Source organism: Balaenoptera borealis (genome assembly GCF_965194805.1).
Source record: "Balaenoptera borealis genome assembly, chromosome: 1".
NCBI classification, from domain to species: Eukaryota; Metazoa; Chordata; class Mammalia; order Artiodactyla; family Balaenopteridae; genus Balaenoptera; species Balaenoptera borealis.
In genome coordinates, this window is record NC_138860.1 from 136,536,786 (window position 1) to 136,555,108 (window position 18,323).

The 18,323-nt window shown below is 38.3% G+C and overlaps 1 protein-coding gene across 3 annotated transcripts in view; it reads left to right on the forward strand.

Moving 5' to 3' along the window:
• Window positions 1–18,323, forward strand: part of SLC35D1 (solute carrier family 35 member D1) — a 61,814-nt gene that overhangs the window by 26,306 nt on the left and 17,185 nt on the right. For all 3 annotated transcript variants that reach the window (XM_082358619.1, XM_082358618.1, XM_082358617.1), the window contains 3 exons: window positions 10,555–10,622; window positions 11,749–11,827; window positions 15,406–15,488. In XM_082358619.1, the coding sequence (XP_082214745.1) occupies window positions 10,555–10,622; window positions 11,749–11,827; window positions 15,406–15,488 (230 nt within the window). The remainder of the gene's footprint in view (window positions 1–10,554; window positions 10,623–11,748; window positions 11,828–15,405; window positions 15,489–18,323) is intronic.

Consider the following 18,323-nt stretch of genomic DNA (forward strand, 5'->3'; position numbering starts at 1 on the left):
ATCATGTGGTTTTTATTCTTCAATTTGTTAATATGGTGTATCACATTGATTGATTTGCATATATTGAAGAATCCTTGCATCCCTGGGATAAATCCCACTTGATCGTGGTGTATGATCCTTTTAATGTGTTGTTGGATTCTGTTTGCTAGTATTTTGTTGAGGATTTTTGCATCTATATTCATCAGTGATATTGGTCTGTAATTTTCTTTTTTTGTATTATCTTTGTCTGATTTTGGTATCAGGGTGATGGTGGTCTCATAGAATGAGTTTGGGAGTGTTCCTTCCTCTGCAATTTTTTGGAAGAGTTTGAGAAGGATGGGTGTTAGCTCTTCTCTAAATGTTTGATAGAATTCAGCTGTGAAGCCATCTGGTCCTGGACTTTTGTTTGTTGGAAGACTTTTAATCACAGTTTCAATTTCATTACTTGTGATTGGTCTGTTTATATTTTCTGTTTCTTCCTGGTTCAGTCTTGGAAGGTTATACCTTTCTAAGAATTTGTCCATTTCTTCCAGGTTGTCCATTTTACTGGCATAGAGTTGCTGGTAGTAGTCTCTTAGGATGCTTTGTATTTCTGCGGTGTCTGTTGTAACTTCTCCTTTTTCATTTCTAATTTTATTGATTTGAGTCCTCTCCCTCTTTTTCTTGATGAGTCTGGCTAATGGTTTATCAATTTTGTTTATCTTCTCAAAGAACCAGCTTTTAGTTTTATTGATCTTTGCTATTGTTTTCTTTGTTTCTATTTCATTTATTTCTGCTCTGATCTTTATGACTTCTTTCCTTCTGCTAACTTTGGGTTTTATTTGTTCTTCTTTCTCTGGTTCCTTTAGGTGTAAGGTTAGATTGCTTACTTGAGATTTTTCTTGTTTCTTTAGGTAGGCTTCTATAGCTATAAACTTCCCTCTTAGAACTTCTTTTGCTGCATCCCATAGGTTTTGGATCATCGTGTTTTCATTGTCATTTGTCTCTAGGTATTTTTTTATTTCCTCTTTGATTTCTTCAGTGATCTCTTGGTTATTTAGTCACGTATTGTTTAGCCTCCATGTGTTTGTGCTTTTCACGTTTTTTTTCCCTGTAATTCATTTCTAATCTCATAGCGTTGTGGTCAGAAAAGATGCTTCTTATGGTTTCAATTTTCTTAAATTTACTGAGGCTTGATTTGTGACCCAAGATGTGATCTATCCTGGAGAATGTTCCGTGCACACTTGAGAAGAAAGTGTAATCTGCTGTTTTTGGATGGAATGTCCTATAAATATCAATTAAATCTATCTGGTCTATTGTGTCATTTAAAGCTTCTGTTTCCTTATTTATTTTCATTTTGGATGATCTGTCCATTGGTGTAAGTGAGGTGTTAAAGTCCCCCACTATTATTGTGTTACTGTCGATTTCCTCTTTTATAGCTGTTAGCAGTTGCCTTATGTATTGAGGTGCTCCTGTGTTGGGTGCATATATATTTATAATTGTTATATCTTCTTCTTGGATTGATCCCTTGATCATTATGTAGTGTCCTTCCTTGTCTCTTGTAACATTCTTTATTTTAAAGTCTATTTTATCTGATATGAGTATAGCTACTCCAGCTTTCTTTTGATTTCCATTTGCATGGAATATCTTTTTCCATCCCCTCACTTTCAGTCTGTATGTGTCCCTAGGTCTGAAGTGGGTCTCTTGTAGACAGCATGTATATGGGTCTTGTTTTTGTATCCATTCAGCAAGCCTGTGTCTTTTGGTTGGAACATTTAATCCATTTACGTTTAAGGTAATTATCGATATGTATGTTCCTATGACCATTTTCTTAATTGTTTTGGGTTTGTTTCTGTAGGTCCTTTTCTTCTCTTGTGTTTCCCACTTAGAGAAGTTCCTTTAGAATTTGTTGTAGAGCTGGTTTGGTGGTGCTGAATTCTCTTAGCTGTTGCTTGTCTGTAAAGCTTTTGATTTCTCCATCAAATCTAAATGAGATCCTTGCCGGGTAGAGTGATCTTGATTGTAGGTTCTTCCCTTTCATCACTTTAAGTGTATCATGCCACTCCCTTCTGGCTTGTAGAGTTTCTGCTGAGAAATCAGCTGTTAACCTTATGGGAGTTCCCTTGTATGTTATTTGTTGTTTTTCCCTTGCTGCTTTCAATAATTTTTCTTTGTCTTTAATTTTTGCCAGTTTGATTACTGTGTGTCTCGGCGTGTTTCTCCTTGGGTTTATCCTGTATGGGACCCTCTGCGCTTCCTGGACTTGGGTGGCTATTTACTTTCCCATGTTAGGGAAGTTTTCGACTGTAATCTCTTGAAATATTTTCTCGGGTCCTTTCTCTCTCTCTTCTCCTTCTGGGACCCCTATAATGCGAATGTTGTTGTGTTTAATGTTGTCCCAGAGGTCTCTTAGGCTGTCTTCATTTCTTTTCATTCTTTTTTCTTTATTCTGTTCCGCAGCAGTGAATTCCACCATTCTGTCTTCCAGGTCACTTACCCGTTCTTCTGCCTCAGTTATTCTGCTATTGATTCCTTCTAGTGTAGTTTTCATTTCAGTTATTGTATTGGTCATCTCTGTTTGTTTGTTCTTTAATTCTTCTAGGTCTTTGTTAAACATTTCTTGCATCTTCTCAATCTTTGCCTCCATTCTTATTCCGCAGTCCTGGATCATCTTCACTATCATTATTCTGAATTCTTTTTCTGGAAGGTTGCCTATCTCCACTTCATTTAGTTGTTTTTCTGGGGTTTTTTCTTGTTCCTTCATCTGGTATATAGCCCTCTGCCTTTTCATCTTGTCTATCTTTCTGTGAATGTGGTTTTTGTTCCACAGGCTGCAGGATTGTAGTTTTTCTTGCTTCTGCTGTCTGCCCTCTGGTGGTTGAGGCTATCTAAGTGGACAAATTCTTGAATGAGACAGAACTGCCAAAGCTCACTCAAGAAGAAACAGATAACATGAATAGCCTTACTCTGTTAAATAAATTGATCTATTTAATTAAAATAAGTAAAAGCCCTAGTTTTTAGCCCTATCTTTATTAAAGAAATTGAATTTGTAGTTTAAGACCTCCCGAGAAAGGAAACTCCAGGCCCTGATCACTTCATTGGAGAATTTTACCAGATGTTTAAGGAAGAAACAATGCTAATTCTACATAAAATTTTCCAGAGTATAGAAAAGAACACTTCCCAATTGATTTATGAGGCCAGTATACCGTCTACCGCTAGCTGACAAAAATTACAAGGAGAGAAGAAAACTATAGTCCAAAAATACAGCAGTATATAAAAAGGACACTAAATCATGACCAAGTTGTGTTTATCTTAGGAATTAAGGTTAGTTTAAAATTGGAAAATCAGTTAATCAGTGTAGTTCATCATATTGGCAAGAGTAAAGTAGAAGAACATGTCGATAGTTTGAGAAAATGTGTTTGACAAAAGTTGACACACATTTATGAGTTTAAAATTCTCAGCAAAGTAGGAATAGAAGGGAACTTTCTCAACCTAATAAAGGACGTCTACCAAAATAATGTATTGCTATTTTACTTAATGGTGAATGACTGAATACCTTTTCACTAGGACTGAGAACAAGGCAGGGATGTCTGCTCTCATATAATGTTTTATTCAACATTATACTCGAGGACCCCATCAGTGCAGGAAGGTAAGAATAAGAGATTAGAAAGGAAGAATTAACAGTATCTCTATAAAGACCATGATCATATATGCAGAAAATCCTAAAGAATCTAGAAAAGAGTGATTAGAACTAATTAGTTTAGCAAAGTTGTAAGATACGAGGTCAGCATATAAAAATCGACTGTACTGCCATATATCAGCAATGAACACTTGGCAACTAAGTAAATAATACCATTTATAAAAGCTTCAAAAGTATGAAATACTCAGGGAAAAATTTAACAAAATATGTCAATGTCTGTACACTGAAAACTTTATAAAACAGTACTGAGAGAAATTTTAAAAGACCGAAATAAATGATTTTTATATTTATGAATGTTTATGAATTGGAAAACTTGATATTATTAATCTGTCAATTCTCTTCTAATTGATCTGTAGATTCAACATCGTTCCAATCCCATAGCAGGATTTTTTGTAGAATTGCTAAGCTGATTTTGAATTTTATATAGAATTGCAAAGGACTTATCATAGTCAAATTTGAAAAAGAACAATGTTGGAGGACCTAGTGAATATCATACTAACTGAAGTAAGTCAGACAGAGAAAGACAAATATTATATGATATCACTTATATGTGGAATCTAAAAAATAATGCAAATGAATCTATATACAAAACAGACTCAACAGGTACAGAAAACAAATGTATGGTTACCAAAGGGGAAAGGGAGTCGGGGGGGAGAGATAAATTAGGGGTATGGGATTAACAGATACAAATTACTATTAAAATAAAGAAGCAACAAGGATTTACTGTATAGTACAGGGAACTCTTGCAGTATCTTGTAATAGCCTATAATGGAAAATAATCTGAAAAAATATATAACTGAATCACTTTGCTGTAACCTGAAATTAACACAATATTGTAAGTCAACTATACTTCAATTAAAAAAAAACTAAAATTTTTAAAACAGAAAAGAAAAATGTTGGAGGATTTATCTACTTGATTTCAAGACTTTTATAAAACTACTGTAATCAAGACAGTGTGGTATTGGATTAAGAGTAGACATAGACCAATGGAACAGAGCAGAGAATCAAGAAGTACAGATAGACCATTTGGTCAGTTGTTTTTGTTGAAGGTAACTAAATAAATCAATGAGGAAAGGATAGTCTCTTCAACAAATGGTGCTGGAACAATTTGACATCTATATGCAGAAAAATGAACCTTGACCCTTACCTCAGGAAATACACAAAAATTAATTTGAAAAGTATTTTGAGTTGCATTGTGTTGTTGCTCCCCTCAAAGTCATGTTGAAGTCCTACCCTCAGTATCAGGATGTGACCTTATTTTGAAACAGGGTCATTGCAGATGTAATTTGTTAAGATGAAATCATAATGGAGTAGGATGGACCCTAAATCCAGTATCAATGGTGCAGTTATAAAAAGGGTAAATTTGGACACAGACAGTAACATAGAGAGAATGTCATGAGAACATGAAGGCAGATACCAGAATGATGCCTCAGCAAGCTAAGGAACACCAAAGATTGCCAGCATATCACCAGAAGCTAGGGGAGAGGCGTGGAACAGATTCTGTCTCACAGCCCTCAGAAGGAACCAACCCTGCTGACACCTTGATCTTGGACTTCTAGCATTTAGAACTGTAAGACAATGCATTTCTGTTTTTTAAGTCACTCAGTTTGTGGTACTTTGTTACAGCAGCCCTGGCAAACTAATACAAAAAGGATCATAGACCTAAAAGTAGAGCTAAAACTATAAAACTAGAAGAAAACACAGAAAAATATCTTTGTGATTTAGGGTTAGACTGGGTTTCATAGAAAAGTCATAAAAAGCAAGAATTGTAAAACACGAAGTTGATCTTAGACTCCATCAAAATTAAAGTTGTTTTTCAAAAGACACCATTAAGAAAATGCAAGCCACAGACTGAAAATACTTGTATAATCATATATTGCATATATTGTATTCATATATATTGGGTTGGCCGAAAATTTCATTTGGTTTTTTCCGTAAGATGGTTCTAGTAGTGCTTAGTTGTCTTTAACTTCATTCAAAACAATTTTGTTAGATTGTTTTGTTAGATTGTATGACAGCTGTCATATCAGCGTGCATTAAAAAAAAAACATTGAAATTGGTGAATTTTTGTCTAGTCATTTTAATATTGATAAGAAAGAAGCAACATTTTTGGCACATTATGCTTTATTATTTCAAGAATGGTAAAAACGCACCTGCAACGCACAAAAAGATTTGTACAGTGTTTGGAGAAGGTGCTGTGACTGATCGAACGTGTCAAACGTGGTTTGCGAAGTTTCGTGCTGGAGATTTCTTGCTGGAAGATGCTCCACGATCAGGTTGACCAGTTGAAGTTGATAGTGATCAATCAAGGCATTAATTGAGAACAGTCAACATTACACCACGCGGGAGATGGCCAACATACTCGAAATATCCAAATCAAGCGTTGAAAATCATTTGCATCAGCTTGGTTATGTTAATCACTTTAATGTTTGGGTTCCACATAAGTTAAAGTGGAAAAAAACCTTCTGGACCGTATTTCCACATGCGATTCTCTACTTAAACGTAACAAAAACGTTTCATTTTTAAAACAAATTGTGACGGGTGATGAAAAGTGGATACTGTACAATAATGTGGAACGGAAGGGATCGTGGGGCAAGCGAAATGAATCACCACCAACCACACCAAAGGCCAGTCTTCATCCAAAGAAGGTGGTGATGTATATGGTGGGATTGGAAGGGAGTCCTCTATTATGAGCTCCTTCCGGAAAACCAGTCAGTTAATTCCAACAAGTACTGCTCTCAATTAGACCAACTGAAAGCAGCACTCGACGAAAGCGTCCGGAATTAGTCAACAGAAAACGCATAATCTTCCATCAGGATCACACAAGGCCGCATGTTTCTTTGATGACCAGGCAAAAACTGTTAAGGCTTGGTTGGGAAGTTCTGGTTCATCCGCCGTATTCACCAGACAGTGCACCTTCAGATTTCCATTTATTTCAGTCTTTAGAAAATTCTCTCAATGGAAAAAATTTCAGTTCCCTGGAAAACTGTAAAAGGCACCTGGAACAGTTCTTTGCTCAAAAAGATGAAATGTTTGGGAAGATGGAATTATGAAGTTGCCTGAAAAATGGCAGAAGGTAGTGGAACAAAAGGGTGAATACGTTGTTCAGTAAAGTTCTTGGTGAAAATGAAAAATGTGTCTTTTATTTTTACTTAAAAACCTAAGGAACTTTTTGGCCAACCCAATATATATGATTAAGGACTTGTATCTAGAATATATTTTTTAAAACTGTTAATTTAAAACTCAGTAGTAAGAAGACAAATAACTTGAATAAAATTTGGAAAAGATTTGCACAGACACTTCACTAAAGAAACAGTACTGATGGCAAAATAGCACATTAAAAGATGCTTAACCTCATTAGTGATTAGGGAAATGCAAATTAAAATTACAATGATACACCTAGGGAATGGTGGATTTGGGATCTGGATGCAGGTCTGACTTCAAAGCCAGTAATCAGTTTATGAAGGTTTTAAAAAAGAAGAAGAAACGGAACTTATAAGAGAGGAAAGTGCTACAAGTTTCAAGACAAAAGATGTTGGTGTCTGTGTGTGAAATAGAATGTATTCTGTTTCTTCAAGAGTATTAGGTCTGGGGACTTCCCTGGTGGTCCCGTGGTAAAGAATCTGCCTTCCAACGCAGGGGACTTGGGTTCCATCGCTGGTCGGGGAACTAAGATCCCACATGCCGCAGGGCAACTAAGCCTGTGCGCGCCGCAAACTACAGAGCCCACGCGCTCTGGAGCCCGAGCGCCACAACTTCAGAGCCCACTTGCCCTGGAGCCCACGCACCACAACTAGAGAGAGAAAAACCTGCACGCCGCAACTGGAGAGAAGCCCGCATGCCTCAACGAAGATCCCATGTGCCGCAACTAAGACCCGATGCAGCCAAAAAAAAAAAAAAAAAAAGTATTAGGTCTGTTATACTTTTTACTCTGGTTTATCTGTGTGAGTCTTGCCATGCTTCGGCCAGGTAGAAACTACAATTTTCATGTCAATGTATAAATATTTTAAACATTTAACCCTAAAAATAACATTTGATCCCCTAGACCAATATTTCTCAAAATATTTGACCTCTACATACAGATAGAAATAATAATTATATTGTGATTCAGTATACACTCTCATGCACACATAAATGAGGCAAAATTTCATAAAAAAATATTTCTTGTTACACGGAATACACCCTGTTTTCTATTTTGTTCTATTTTATTTTTCAATGCTATTTGTGATCAATAAATTGATTCATGACCTAAAAAAAATTAAAATTATAATGAGCTACCATTTATTTAATCACTTGGATGGTCTCAAACAGTTCCAAGTGTATATATGAATGTAGAGCAGCGGGAACTCTCATAACAGTGCTGGTGGGAATACAAAACGTTATAGCTACTTTGGAAAACAGTTGGACAGTTCATTATAAAATTAAAGATGCATTTACTGAAAGAACCAAGCTATCCACATTATGTCAAGTGAAAGAAGCCAGACATAAAAGCGTACATACTGTACAATCTCATTTATATGAAATTACTGAATGGTAAAACTCTAGTAAGAAAGTAGATCAGAGGTTCCCAGGGGCTGTAAATGGGAGAGGGGATTGACTGACTGTAAAGGGGCAGGAGGGAACTTTCTAGGGTGGTAAATATTTCTTTCCAGCTTTACTGAGATACAATGGACATTTAATATTGTGTAAGTTTAAGTTGTACAGTGGTTGATTTGATACAGTTATGTATTAGGAAATGATTACCACAGTAGCATTAGTTAACCCTGCCATCACCTCACATAACTGCCTTTTTTTTTTTTGTGGTGAGAACACTTACGATCTACTCTCTTAGTAATTTTCAAGTATATAATACAGTGTTGTTAACTATAATACCATGCTTATACGTTAGATCCCTAGAACTTACGCATCTTATAAGTTGTAAAACCAACTTCTCACCATTTCACCCACGCCCCAGCCCCTGGCAACCACCATTCACCCTCTGTTTCTGTGAATTTGGCTTTTTTAGATTTTACGTGTAAGTGAGATCAGACCGTGTCTGTCTTTCTCTGTCTGATTTATCTCACTTTGCATAGTGCCCTCAAGGTCCATTTATGTTGTTGCAAAAAGCAGGATTTCCTTTCTCATGGCTAAATAATGCTCCATTGTGTGTGTCTGTGTGTGTGTGTTTTCCATCTTGGCTGTACAAATTTACATTCCCACCCACAGTGCACAAGTGTTCTCTTTCCTCCACACCCTCTCCAGCACTTGTTATCTCTTGTCTTTTTGATGACAGCTATTCTAACAGGTGTGGGGTGCTATCTCACTGTGGTTTTGATTTGCGTCTTTCTTTTGATTAGTGATGTTGAGCACCTTTTCATGTACCTGTTGTCCATTTGTGCCTCCTTTTGGGGGAAATGTCTACTCAGTTCCTTTGCCCATTTTTTAATTGGGTTGTTTGGTTTTTTTTTTTTTTTTTTGCTGTTGAGTTATATGAGTTCCTTATATACTTTGGCTATTCACCTCTTATCAGATATATGGTTTACAAATATTTTTTCCCATTCCGTAGGTTGCCCTCTCATTTTGTTGATGGTTTCTTTTGCTGTGCAGAAGCCTTTTAGTTTAATGTAGTCCCTCTTATCTTTTGTTGTTTGTGCTTTTGGTGTCATAGCCAAAAAATTATTGTCAAGACCAGTGGTAAGGAGCTTTTCCCTGTGTTTTCTTCTAGGTTTTATGGTTTTAGGCCGAAATTTCTTTATCATGACTGTAATGGTGGTTTCATGACTATATATTTTTCAAGACTCATTGAATTACACACTTAAAATTGGTGAATTTTATTTTTTATATGTTATGCCTCAACAAAGAACCGTAAGCAGATTGAATGCCTACTGTCTGTCAAATGCTGTGTTCGGAATGTGATTCAGTTAATTTGATGTGGTTCCTCCCACCAGGGAGCTCACAGTCTGTAGACGTGGTGTAGAAAGATTTGCAGTTCAGAGAGATAAGAGCACTAGAGAAGTACTGCTGAGGCACAAAGGAAGGAGTTATTGATCCGGGAAAGCCCCACGAAGGAGCTGCTTGACTTTTCTAGTTTGATGGGTGAGCAGGAGTCAGATGAATGTAGAGGGGAAGGGTATTCCAGGCAAAGGCATGTGAGTTTGAAACTGCAGGTTATGTTTTATAAACCACAAGGAGCCTGGTATTGCTGGAGCCCTGGAGCTGTGAGATTTATGTTGAAGTGGCAAGAGTTGAAGCTGGACAGGTTGGCAGAGAGAGAAAAAGTGGAGCGTTTCTCATATTTGCCTGACAAACTCATATTGCAAGAGAAATTATGTACTTGAGAGACAAACCCTCCCTATTGGATGAGAAATGAGATGATCAATGCACCTGTCATTTCTATTCATTCCTTTGCTTTTGGCTTCGAAACAAACAGAACAACAGAAATCTTGCTTTTACAAAATCAACTGTTTTAAAATAGGAATTCTTCCTGGACAGACCTCAGCTGAATTTGTGTAACTAAGGCTGTACTTGAGCTTTCGCACGTTACAGGGGAGAAATACGTTTTAAGGTTTGAGAAAGCCTTTATTTAATACCAGCCATCTGGGAGAACTGCTGAGATTAGTAGGACATGGCTTGTGCCTTCAAGCAAATATCAGTTTTCTTGTACCAACAGGGAGAAGTACAAAATCTCCCTCACCTTACATATTTTGGAAAGGAGAAAACCTTACAAAACTGCTTGTTGATTCAGCTCAATGTATATGACGTTCTTGAACGTCACTCTGTACGCTTGGAGCGATGCAGGGAAATGTATGTATGTGGCAGAGTGTGGCGGGAGCAAGCGCACAGGAGTTTGGTTGATGAGTGAAACGGCTGATGTTGAGAGCCTGCTCTAAAGTCCGGGGCTTTCTTGTGTATTACAGGCAATGGATTTTGAAGGCTGGGCCGACACCCTCTTTCTTCTGCAGTTCACCCTCTCTTGTGTGATGGGGTAAGCCTTGCTGCCTTGTTAACAGATAGTTTTCCTAGACAGATTTGTTCTAGCGTCTTTTTGCCTCATTCCTTAGTATCCTGTTCTGTCTCTTGAGTGTATCAGCTTAGGATAAACCTCCAGATTCAGGTGGTTTCACCACCCTTGGGAATGTGCCCTCAGGGCTACCAAACTGATCTCAAAGTCATGCTCAGAAGGATGAAAGAAAAAAACTAATATTTACCCAATAAGCTAGTATGTGATAAGCACCATTATATTTCAACATGCATTATTTAGTTTTATTTCTACATTGACCATTTGACAGCTATTGTTGTCCCCTTACCTATGAGAAAGCAGGCTCAGAATTCAAGTAAATTGTCTAAGTTTGCAGAATTAGTAGGTAGCAGTGGCAGCCTTTGAATTTAGGGCTGACCTCTCCCTGCCAGGTTGTAGAAGGCAAGAGGGTATCTGCACATGTGCTGTATCTGCCTCTTCTCTTCACCTCCAAATATCCCTAATGCTTTTTTTCCCTCAACCAGTCATTTCACTCGATATTTGTGACCGGATCTGGCACAGGCTAGGTACATAGTGATTGGATGCTTCAAAATAAAGTTGACATGATACCTTGGTACTGAGTCAGGCTTCAAAGCCTCATTGTAAAATCTGGGACTGCCGACTGCTGCCACTTCGTTGTTAAGTGAACTATATCCCCTCTTAAAGTAGTTCTCATTTGCTTTTCTTCCATCCTTAAGAATCTCTCTTGCCTTCACCCTGGTCTGGTATCATATTGGCCTCATGTGACATGCACACCTGAGCCAGGGTCTATGAGTCCTGAGCTTTCTATCTGGGTTAGGTGAATTAGGACTATGATCTAAAAAGAGTATTCATGATTGTGAATGGTGGTTTCAAGGTTTCAGTGCAGTAGCTGGGAAAAGCACCTGATCGTTAAATGTACATGTGTTTCTCTTTAATGAAATTTAAAAAAATCTGAAACTGCAGTATAAGCAGCAGTGAAGTAGGGAAAGCTCACAATCAGAGACTAGTAGAATGTACTGGCATGGCCAACACTGTTTCTCTTGGCTAGAGGTTATTATAAAATCAGCAGTTGAATCTTACTTATAAGATACCTTTTCCTTCTTTTTTCCAGATTTATCTTGATGTATGCCACAGTACTCTGCACTCAGTATAATTCTGCTCTTACAACTACAATAGTTGGCTGTATTAAGGTGAGTTGAAAAAATACTGTTCTCTTTTGGGTGCCTTCTTTATTTGAAAAGTGTTCCTGTAAAATAAGTCTGGCTGTGGCCGTAAGCCCCATCATTCTTATTTCCTCATGTGTTGCCTTGGTAGTTTGACGACTTGTGGGGTGGTTTCTAGAACAATCCTTAAGAACTCAGGGAAAGCATCATCTCTACTTTCAGGCAACTTAGGTCTGAGGAGTATGGGAAAAGGAGAACGTGTCATCTCAGAGCAGAGGAAGGAGAATCAGCCCTGTTTCTGACTAGCTTGGTACTGATAGGTTTGTCCCTTTAACTCCCAATGAGAATTGTTCTCTGCCTCGCTGAGTTCTGGCTGTTCTGTAGGAAAAGGATGCGTGCCAAAAGCTAATCAAGAGAGTTTTCCTAAGCGTGAGCCAAACCTTAAATGGCCCACTTTTAAAAGCTGTGTCTGACATTTCCAGTGATGTCATTTCCTCCTGATCCATTTTATTTGAGGGAGGCTCATTTGTCTTCAGCCAGGAGAGCCAAGCTGACTTGAATATTGAGCTGCAGTTAGTGACTTGAAGCCTGAGGCCTCTTTCATCTGACTTTGTGATTCTGGTGCTTTAAGATCCAAGAGGCCACAGCATCCCTGAATTCCAAAAGAATTAGTGAGGTAAGCTTGCTTTCTAAAAAAAAGCAAGATAGAGGTAGGTCCTGGATCATTTGGAGGAAAGAGTGCGCTTGCCCTTGGAACTTACTTTCTGGTGCCCCATTTGTCAATAGCGAGGGAAGGGGTTTCAGAGGCAAAGTTTGTACTGTTCTGCTATGTTTCCCTTTGCACCCCCAATGGAGTTGTGTCTGCCTGACCTCATTAATAGAAACTAGATTTGGGTTAAAACTTCAGAAGGTCTGTGTCTTCAAATCATGGATTTGGAGTGCTTGGTGTGAATAGAATTCTAAATTAAACTATAACAAGTCAGTTGTGTGACTTCCCGTGAAAGCTAGAGATAGGCATTCAAAGGCCTGGCCTGGCTGAGACAGTTTCAGCCCCCAAATTAGCTCTCAGCCCTGTTCCGGTTTTTGTAAAGTGAGTGCTTCAAGAGCAAAGTAGATGACTTGCCTTTTCAGAATAAAAACAGTAAGAACATGAGAGACAGAACAGTTGGTGCCATGTTTTTAACCAAGAAGAAGGATGGTGAGGGAAAGTTATTTAGCAGATAACTAAACCTATTTGCTTAGAATTTCTTAGTGTACGTTCTTTATCATTATTAGCATGGGGTACAGATACAGTCATGCTCTCATTAACATAAAGTCCAGTACTTTTCTTTTGATATTTCCTCTTCCCCACAGAACTGTATGAACTTAGTCCAAAGGGAGCAGTTTTACTTCCAAACTCTAGAGGGAGGGGAAAAAATGGATTATCTGATTATAGTTGACCCTTAAACAATGCAGGTTTGAACTGCTCTAGTCCACTTAATACTCGGATATTTTTCAGTAGTAAATATTACAGTACTACACCATCTGTGGTTGTTGAATCCACAGATGCTGAATCACAGGTAAGGGGGGCCATCCATAAGTTACAGTCGGATTTTCCACTGCACCCCTAACCCCTGCTTTGTTCAAGGGTCAGCTGTGGTTTAGAATTGCTGTCGCTTCTCACGGCCATGTGGTATTGCTATTAAAGGACGTCTGATATCTTCAGACAGACGGGAGTACCCTGATGTCCTTGCTGGTTTGGAGTGTCTCAGGCCACAGTGGAGCTTCTTTCATTAGCCTCCCAGTTACAACCCTTGTAGCTCAGTTACTGTTCCCAGCAGGCTTCAAGCTTCCTTCTGTGCTTGAGGATCCTAACCCCATAAACCCTTGGGTCAGCATTCCTTGTTTCTCCTGAGTGTGGTTGGAAAATTACTTAGGAGAGCTAGTTAAACATGGAAATTCCTAGGCTCACCTCAGATGTATTGAATCAGAATCTCTAAAGTAGGGCGTGGAAATCATCAGGGTTTCCAGCTGAGTCTCAGGTATACTGAAGGCTGAGATTGCAGTCTTAGTTTTGAGCTACCAGCGCAGACTCTTCTGTGCTTCCTGGTAAGTTCTACTTTGGGAGCATGAGTGTTTTTTCTGATAGAAAACCTTGGTTAGGATACCCTAATATATACTTGGAGTTTTTCTAACTTCTGGGGCTTCCCTGATGGTCCAGTGGCTAAGACTCCGCACTCCCAATGCAGGGGGCCCGGGTTCGATCCCTGGTCAGGGAACTAGATCCCATATGCCACAACTAAAGATCCCGCATGCCAAAACTAAGACCTGGCGCAGCCAAATAAATATTAAAAAAAAAAAGTTTTTCTAACTTTTGATTTTGAGCAACAAGGGTTGAGTCCTTTCCCTTTCTGAAGTTCCTTGGGCAGTTTATGCACATTAATCTCTCTTTTCCCTGGATCTCTGTACTCCAAGAGGTCCTGTTACACATTTTCCCAAGTTGCCTACCAGCCTTGTTTACTGTTACATGGTATTTAATTTTATTTTTTTCCTCTCAAATAATAAGAAAATCTGCTCTAAAGTAACATTCTGTCTCCATCCTTAGACCTAGAAGAGGCTGACATAATTTTGAATGCTCTCTCAAAGCGTACTCCATTAAAAAAATAATTTTGAAGTTTGTTTTTGGCTTCTTAAAAACACTGTGGCACTATACTTTCTGCTTCACTGGTCTAATCGGAGAGAGCCCAGGTACTAAAAATATTTGTGACATTTACCGTTTCTGGCAGTTGTAATAGCACAGAGGGAGGCAGTGACTTAATGAGAGGTTAGGGAAGAACTGAATAAGAGATGAAACTTTGGAAAACTTTATTTCACCTTTACGGTCTGAGGATAATTAAAAGGGAGCCAGACGCTTTCACTGCCCTGGGCCCGGTTCTATCCCTGGTCTAGGAAGTAAGACCTCACAAGCCAAAAAGGGAGTGAGATAAGCAGAAGATGTTTACACCTGGGAGTTTAAGGGAGTTGGGAGAGGTGATTTTAGGTATGCTACTTTGAGATGACTTCCCCTGTGGTTTTTTAAGGTGCCAAGGAAGATTGCTCTAGAAACAGTCTTTTAGTTGGTAAATTCCCCACCATCCCTTTTTTCCTTTTCAAGAAAGAGGGGAAAATGCTTGCATGTAAGCAGATTTTCCTTCTTCACTCTCCCCTGGCAAGTCAACTGCTACCTCTACAGGAGGAGAAAAGCACTCTTCTCTGAGATTGCTAAACGTGGCTTGGTGTTTTCTGCCCCCAGTAATAGCAGTGCTTTTCTATCTAGATTGATAATGTCAGCGTGTGCCACAGGGCAGGGAAAGTTTGATAATCTTTTTAGTATTCTTCAGTATCGGTGAAAGCATTTAGCTTCCAGAGAGAGACTGGGAAGAGACTGATGTCATTGTTTTTTAATTAGTTAATGTTCATGCTCATACTACACTCGTTTTAGGGTCATTAGGTTTTTGTTATTTTCTGTTTATTTGTTTTTGTATTTTAAGGATATATGTTTGGGTCTTTGTATGGATGAGTTTATATGAATATTGAAAAAGCTCAGTTAAACCTATGATACAGTATATTGCCATTTCTTTTTTTAGAATATATTAATAACTTATATTGGAATGGTCTTTGGTGGAGATTACATTTTCACATGGACAAACTTCATTGGCTTAAATATCAGGTAAGTAAAAATATTTAACTGTAACCACTTTGATGAGTGGATTTGGATTGTCAAATAGTCACAGTAAGCTTAGACTGTTTCACAGCAAATTTGTTCATTTATTATTAGACAAACATTTATGGAGTGCCTACAATGTACTATATATATATATTTTTTATTAAAAACAAGTTTTTATTGGAGTATAATTGCTTTACCATGTTGTGTTAGTTTCTGCTGTACAGTGAAATGAATCAGCTCTATGTATACATATATCCCCTCCCTCCCACCCCACCCCATCTAGGTCGTCACAGAGTGCCGAGCTGAGCTTCCTGTGCTTTATAGCAGGTTCCCACTAGCTATCTGTTTTACCCACGGTAGTGTTTATATGTCAATCCTAATCTCCCAGTTTGTCCCACCCTTCCTTTCCCCATGGTTGTGTCCACATGTCCCTTCTCTTCGTCTCTATTCCTGCCCTGAAAATAGGTTCATCTGTACCATTTTTCTAGATTCCGCATATATGCGTTAATATACGATATTTGTTTTTCTCTTTCTGGCTTACTTCACTCTGTATGACAGACTCTAGGACCATCCACATCTCTACAAATGACCCAGTTTCGTTCCTTTTTATGGCTGAGTAATATTCCATTGTATATATGTACCACATCTTCTTTATCCATTCATCTGTTATTGGACATTTAGGTTGTTTCCATGTCCTGGCTATTGTAAATAGTGCTGCAGTGAACATTGGGGTACATGTGTCCTTTTGAATTATGGTTTTCTCAGGGTATATGCCTAGTAGTGGGATTGCTGGGTTACATGGTAGTTCTATTTTTAGTTTTTTAAGGAACCTCCATACTGTTCTCCATAGTGGCTGTACCAATTTACATTCCCACCAACAATGCAAGAGGGTTCCCTTTTCTCCACAACCTCTCCAGCATTTATTGTTTGTAGATTTTTTGATGATGGCCATTCTGACTGGTGTGAGGTGATACCTCACTGTAGTTTTGATTTGCATTTCTCTAATAATTAGTGATGTTGAACATCTTTTCATGTGCCTCTTGGCCATCTGTATGTCTTCTTCAGTGAAATGTCTCTTTATGTCTTCCACCCATTTTTTGATTGGGTTGTTTGTTTTTTTGATATTGAGCTGCATGAGCTGTTTGTATATTTTGGAGATTAATCCTTTGTCTGTTGTTTCATTTGCAAATGTTTTCTTCCATTCTGAGGGTTGTCTTTTCATCTTGTTTATGGTTTCCTTTGCTGTGCGAAAGCTTTTAAGTTTCATTAGGTTCCATTTGTTTATTTTTGTTTTTATTTTCATTACCCTAGGAGGTGGATCAAAAAAGGTCTTGCTGTGGTTTATGTCAAAGAGTGTTCTTCCTATGTTTTCCTCTAAGAGTTTTATAGTGTCCAGTCTTACATTTAGGTCTTTAATCCGTTTTGAGTTTATTTTTGTGTATGGTGTTAGGGAGTGTTCTAATTTCATTCTTTTATATGTAGCTGTCCAGTTTTCCCAGCACCACTTATTGAAGAGGCTGTCTTTAAACTATACATTTCATATCTTTCAATAATGCTTTTTAAGAAAAGGGAGAGACAGTGGTTCCATATTTTATCCACAGTTTTTGGGGAGTCTTTTCTGGAAGTTGAACCCCTTTTATTTAGCCTTCAAAGAATAATCCTTTATTTATTGTGCTAGATGTCAATGCAGTGTTCTCAAGAAGATTCAAGGCTAAAGAATACCAGCTCTGTTAGAGTTGCTTTATATGTGTCTAACCTTGGACATATCACTGCATTTCTTTAGACTTTATTTATCTTCAACAATGATGAGGGTGACTTGCATGAAAGATCTTTTTCAGTTTGAGAATTTTGAATGTCATGCTTTTAAACACTATTTATATGCTTTAAAATTCTCAAATTTTAAAGACCTCTGTCCTGAACTCAGACTTTTATATGTAGTAGCCCACTTGACATCTCTGGCTGACATGTCAAAAACTGAACTCTATTTTCTCCAAAGTCTCTTCCACCTCCACAGCCTCTGCATCTCAGCTGATGGAGCCTCCATCCTTCTAGCCTCCCAGTTCAAAAGCCTTGGAGTCATCCTTGACTCTTCCGTCTTATACGCAGTATCCAGTTTGTTAGCAAATTCTGTTGGTTCTGCCTTCAGAATACTACTTTTCACCATCTGCATAACTTCCATCATCATCTAAGCTACCAACATCTTTTGCCTAGATTACTGCCTAGTCTTCTGTACTTGTATCCCTGGTTTAACTCATCCCCCCATCCCACCCCTAGTCAGTTCTCAAGAGTTGACAGTATATTCCTTGTAAAAGGTAAATCAGAACATGTCACTCTTCTTTTTACTTCCCTTCCCCCATGTCTCTCCAGGTCCCAAAGTCCTGACAAGGCCCTACAAGATCTATCCCCATCTTGTCCTCCAAGTTCAACTCTTGCTTCTCTTCTCCCTCACCGCACTTCATCTACACAGACCTCCTTGCTGTTCCTTTAGAATACAGGGCATGCTCTCTCTTTAGGTGCTTGGACAGGATATTTCCTCTACCTGGAACATTATACTGCCAGATAGATACTTTGCGTGGCTAATTCCTTTATGCCTATAAATTTTTGCTCAGATGTTACCTATTCAAGGAGGTCTACCCCGACCACCTTATTTAAAATTGCAGCCTGCTCTTCCTCTTCTGATACTCCCAAACCCTCTTATTCTACTTTTCTATTTCTATTTATATATATTACCTATTTTCTATCTCCGCTGCTATAATGTAAGTTCCACGAGGGTATGGATCTCTGCCTGTATTCTTCCCTCACGTTTCCCAAGCTCCTAGAATGAATCCTGGTCATTGC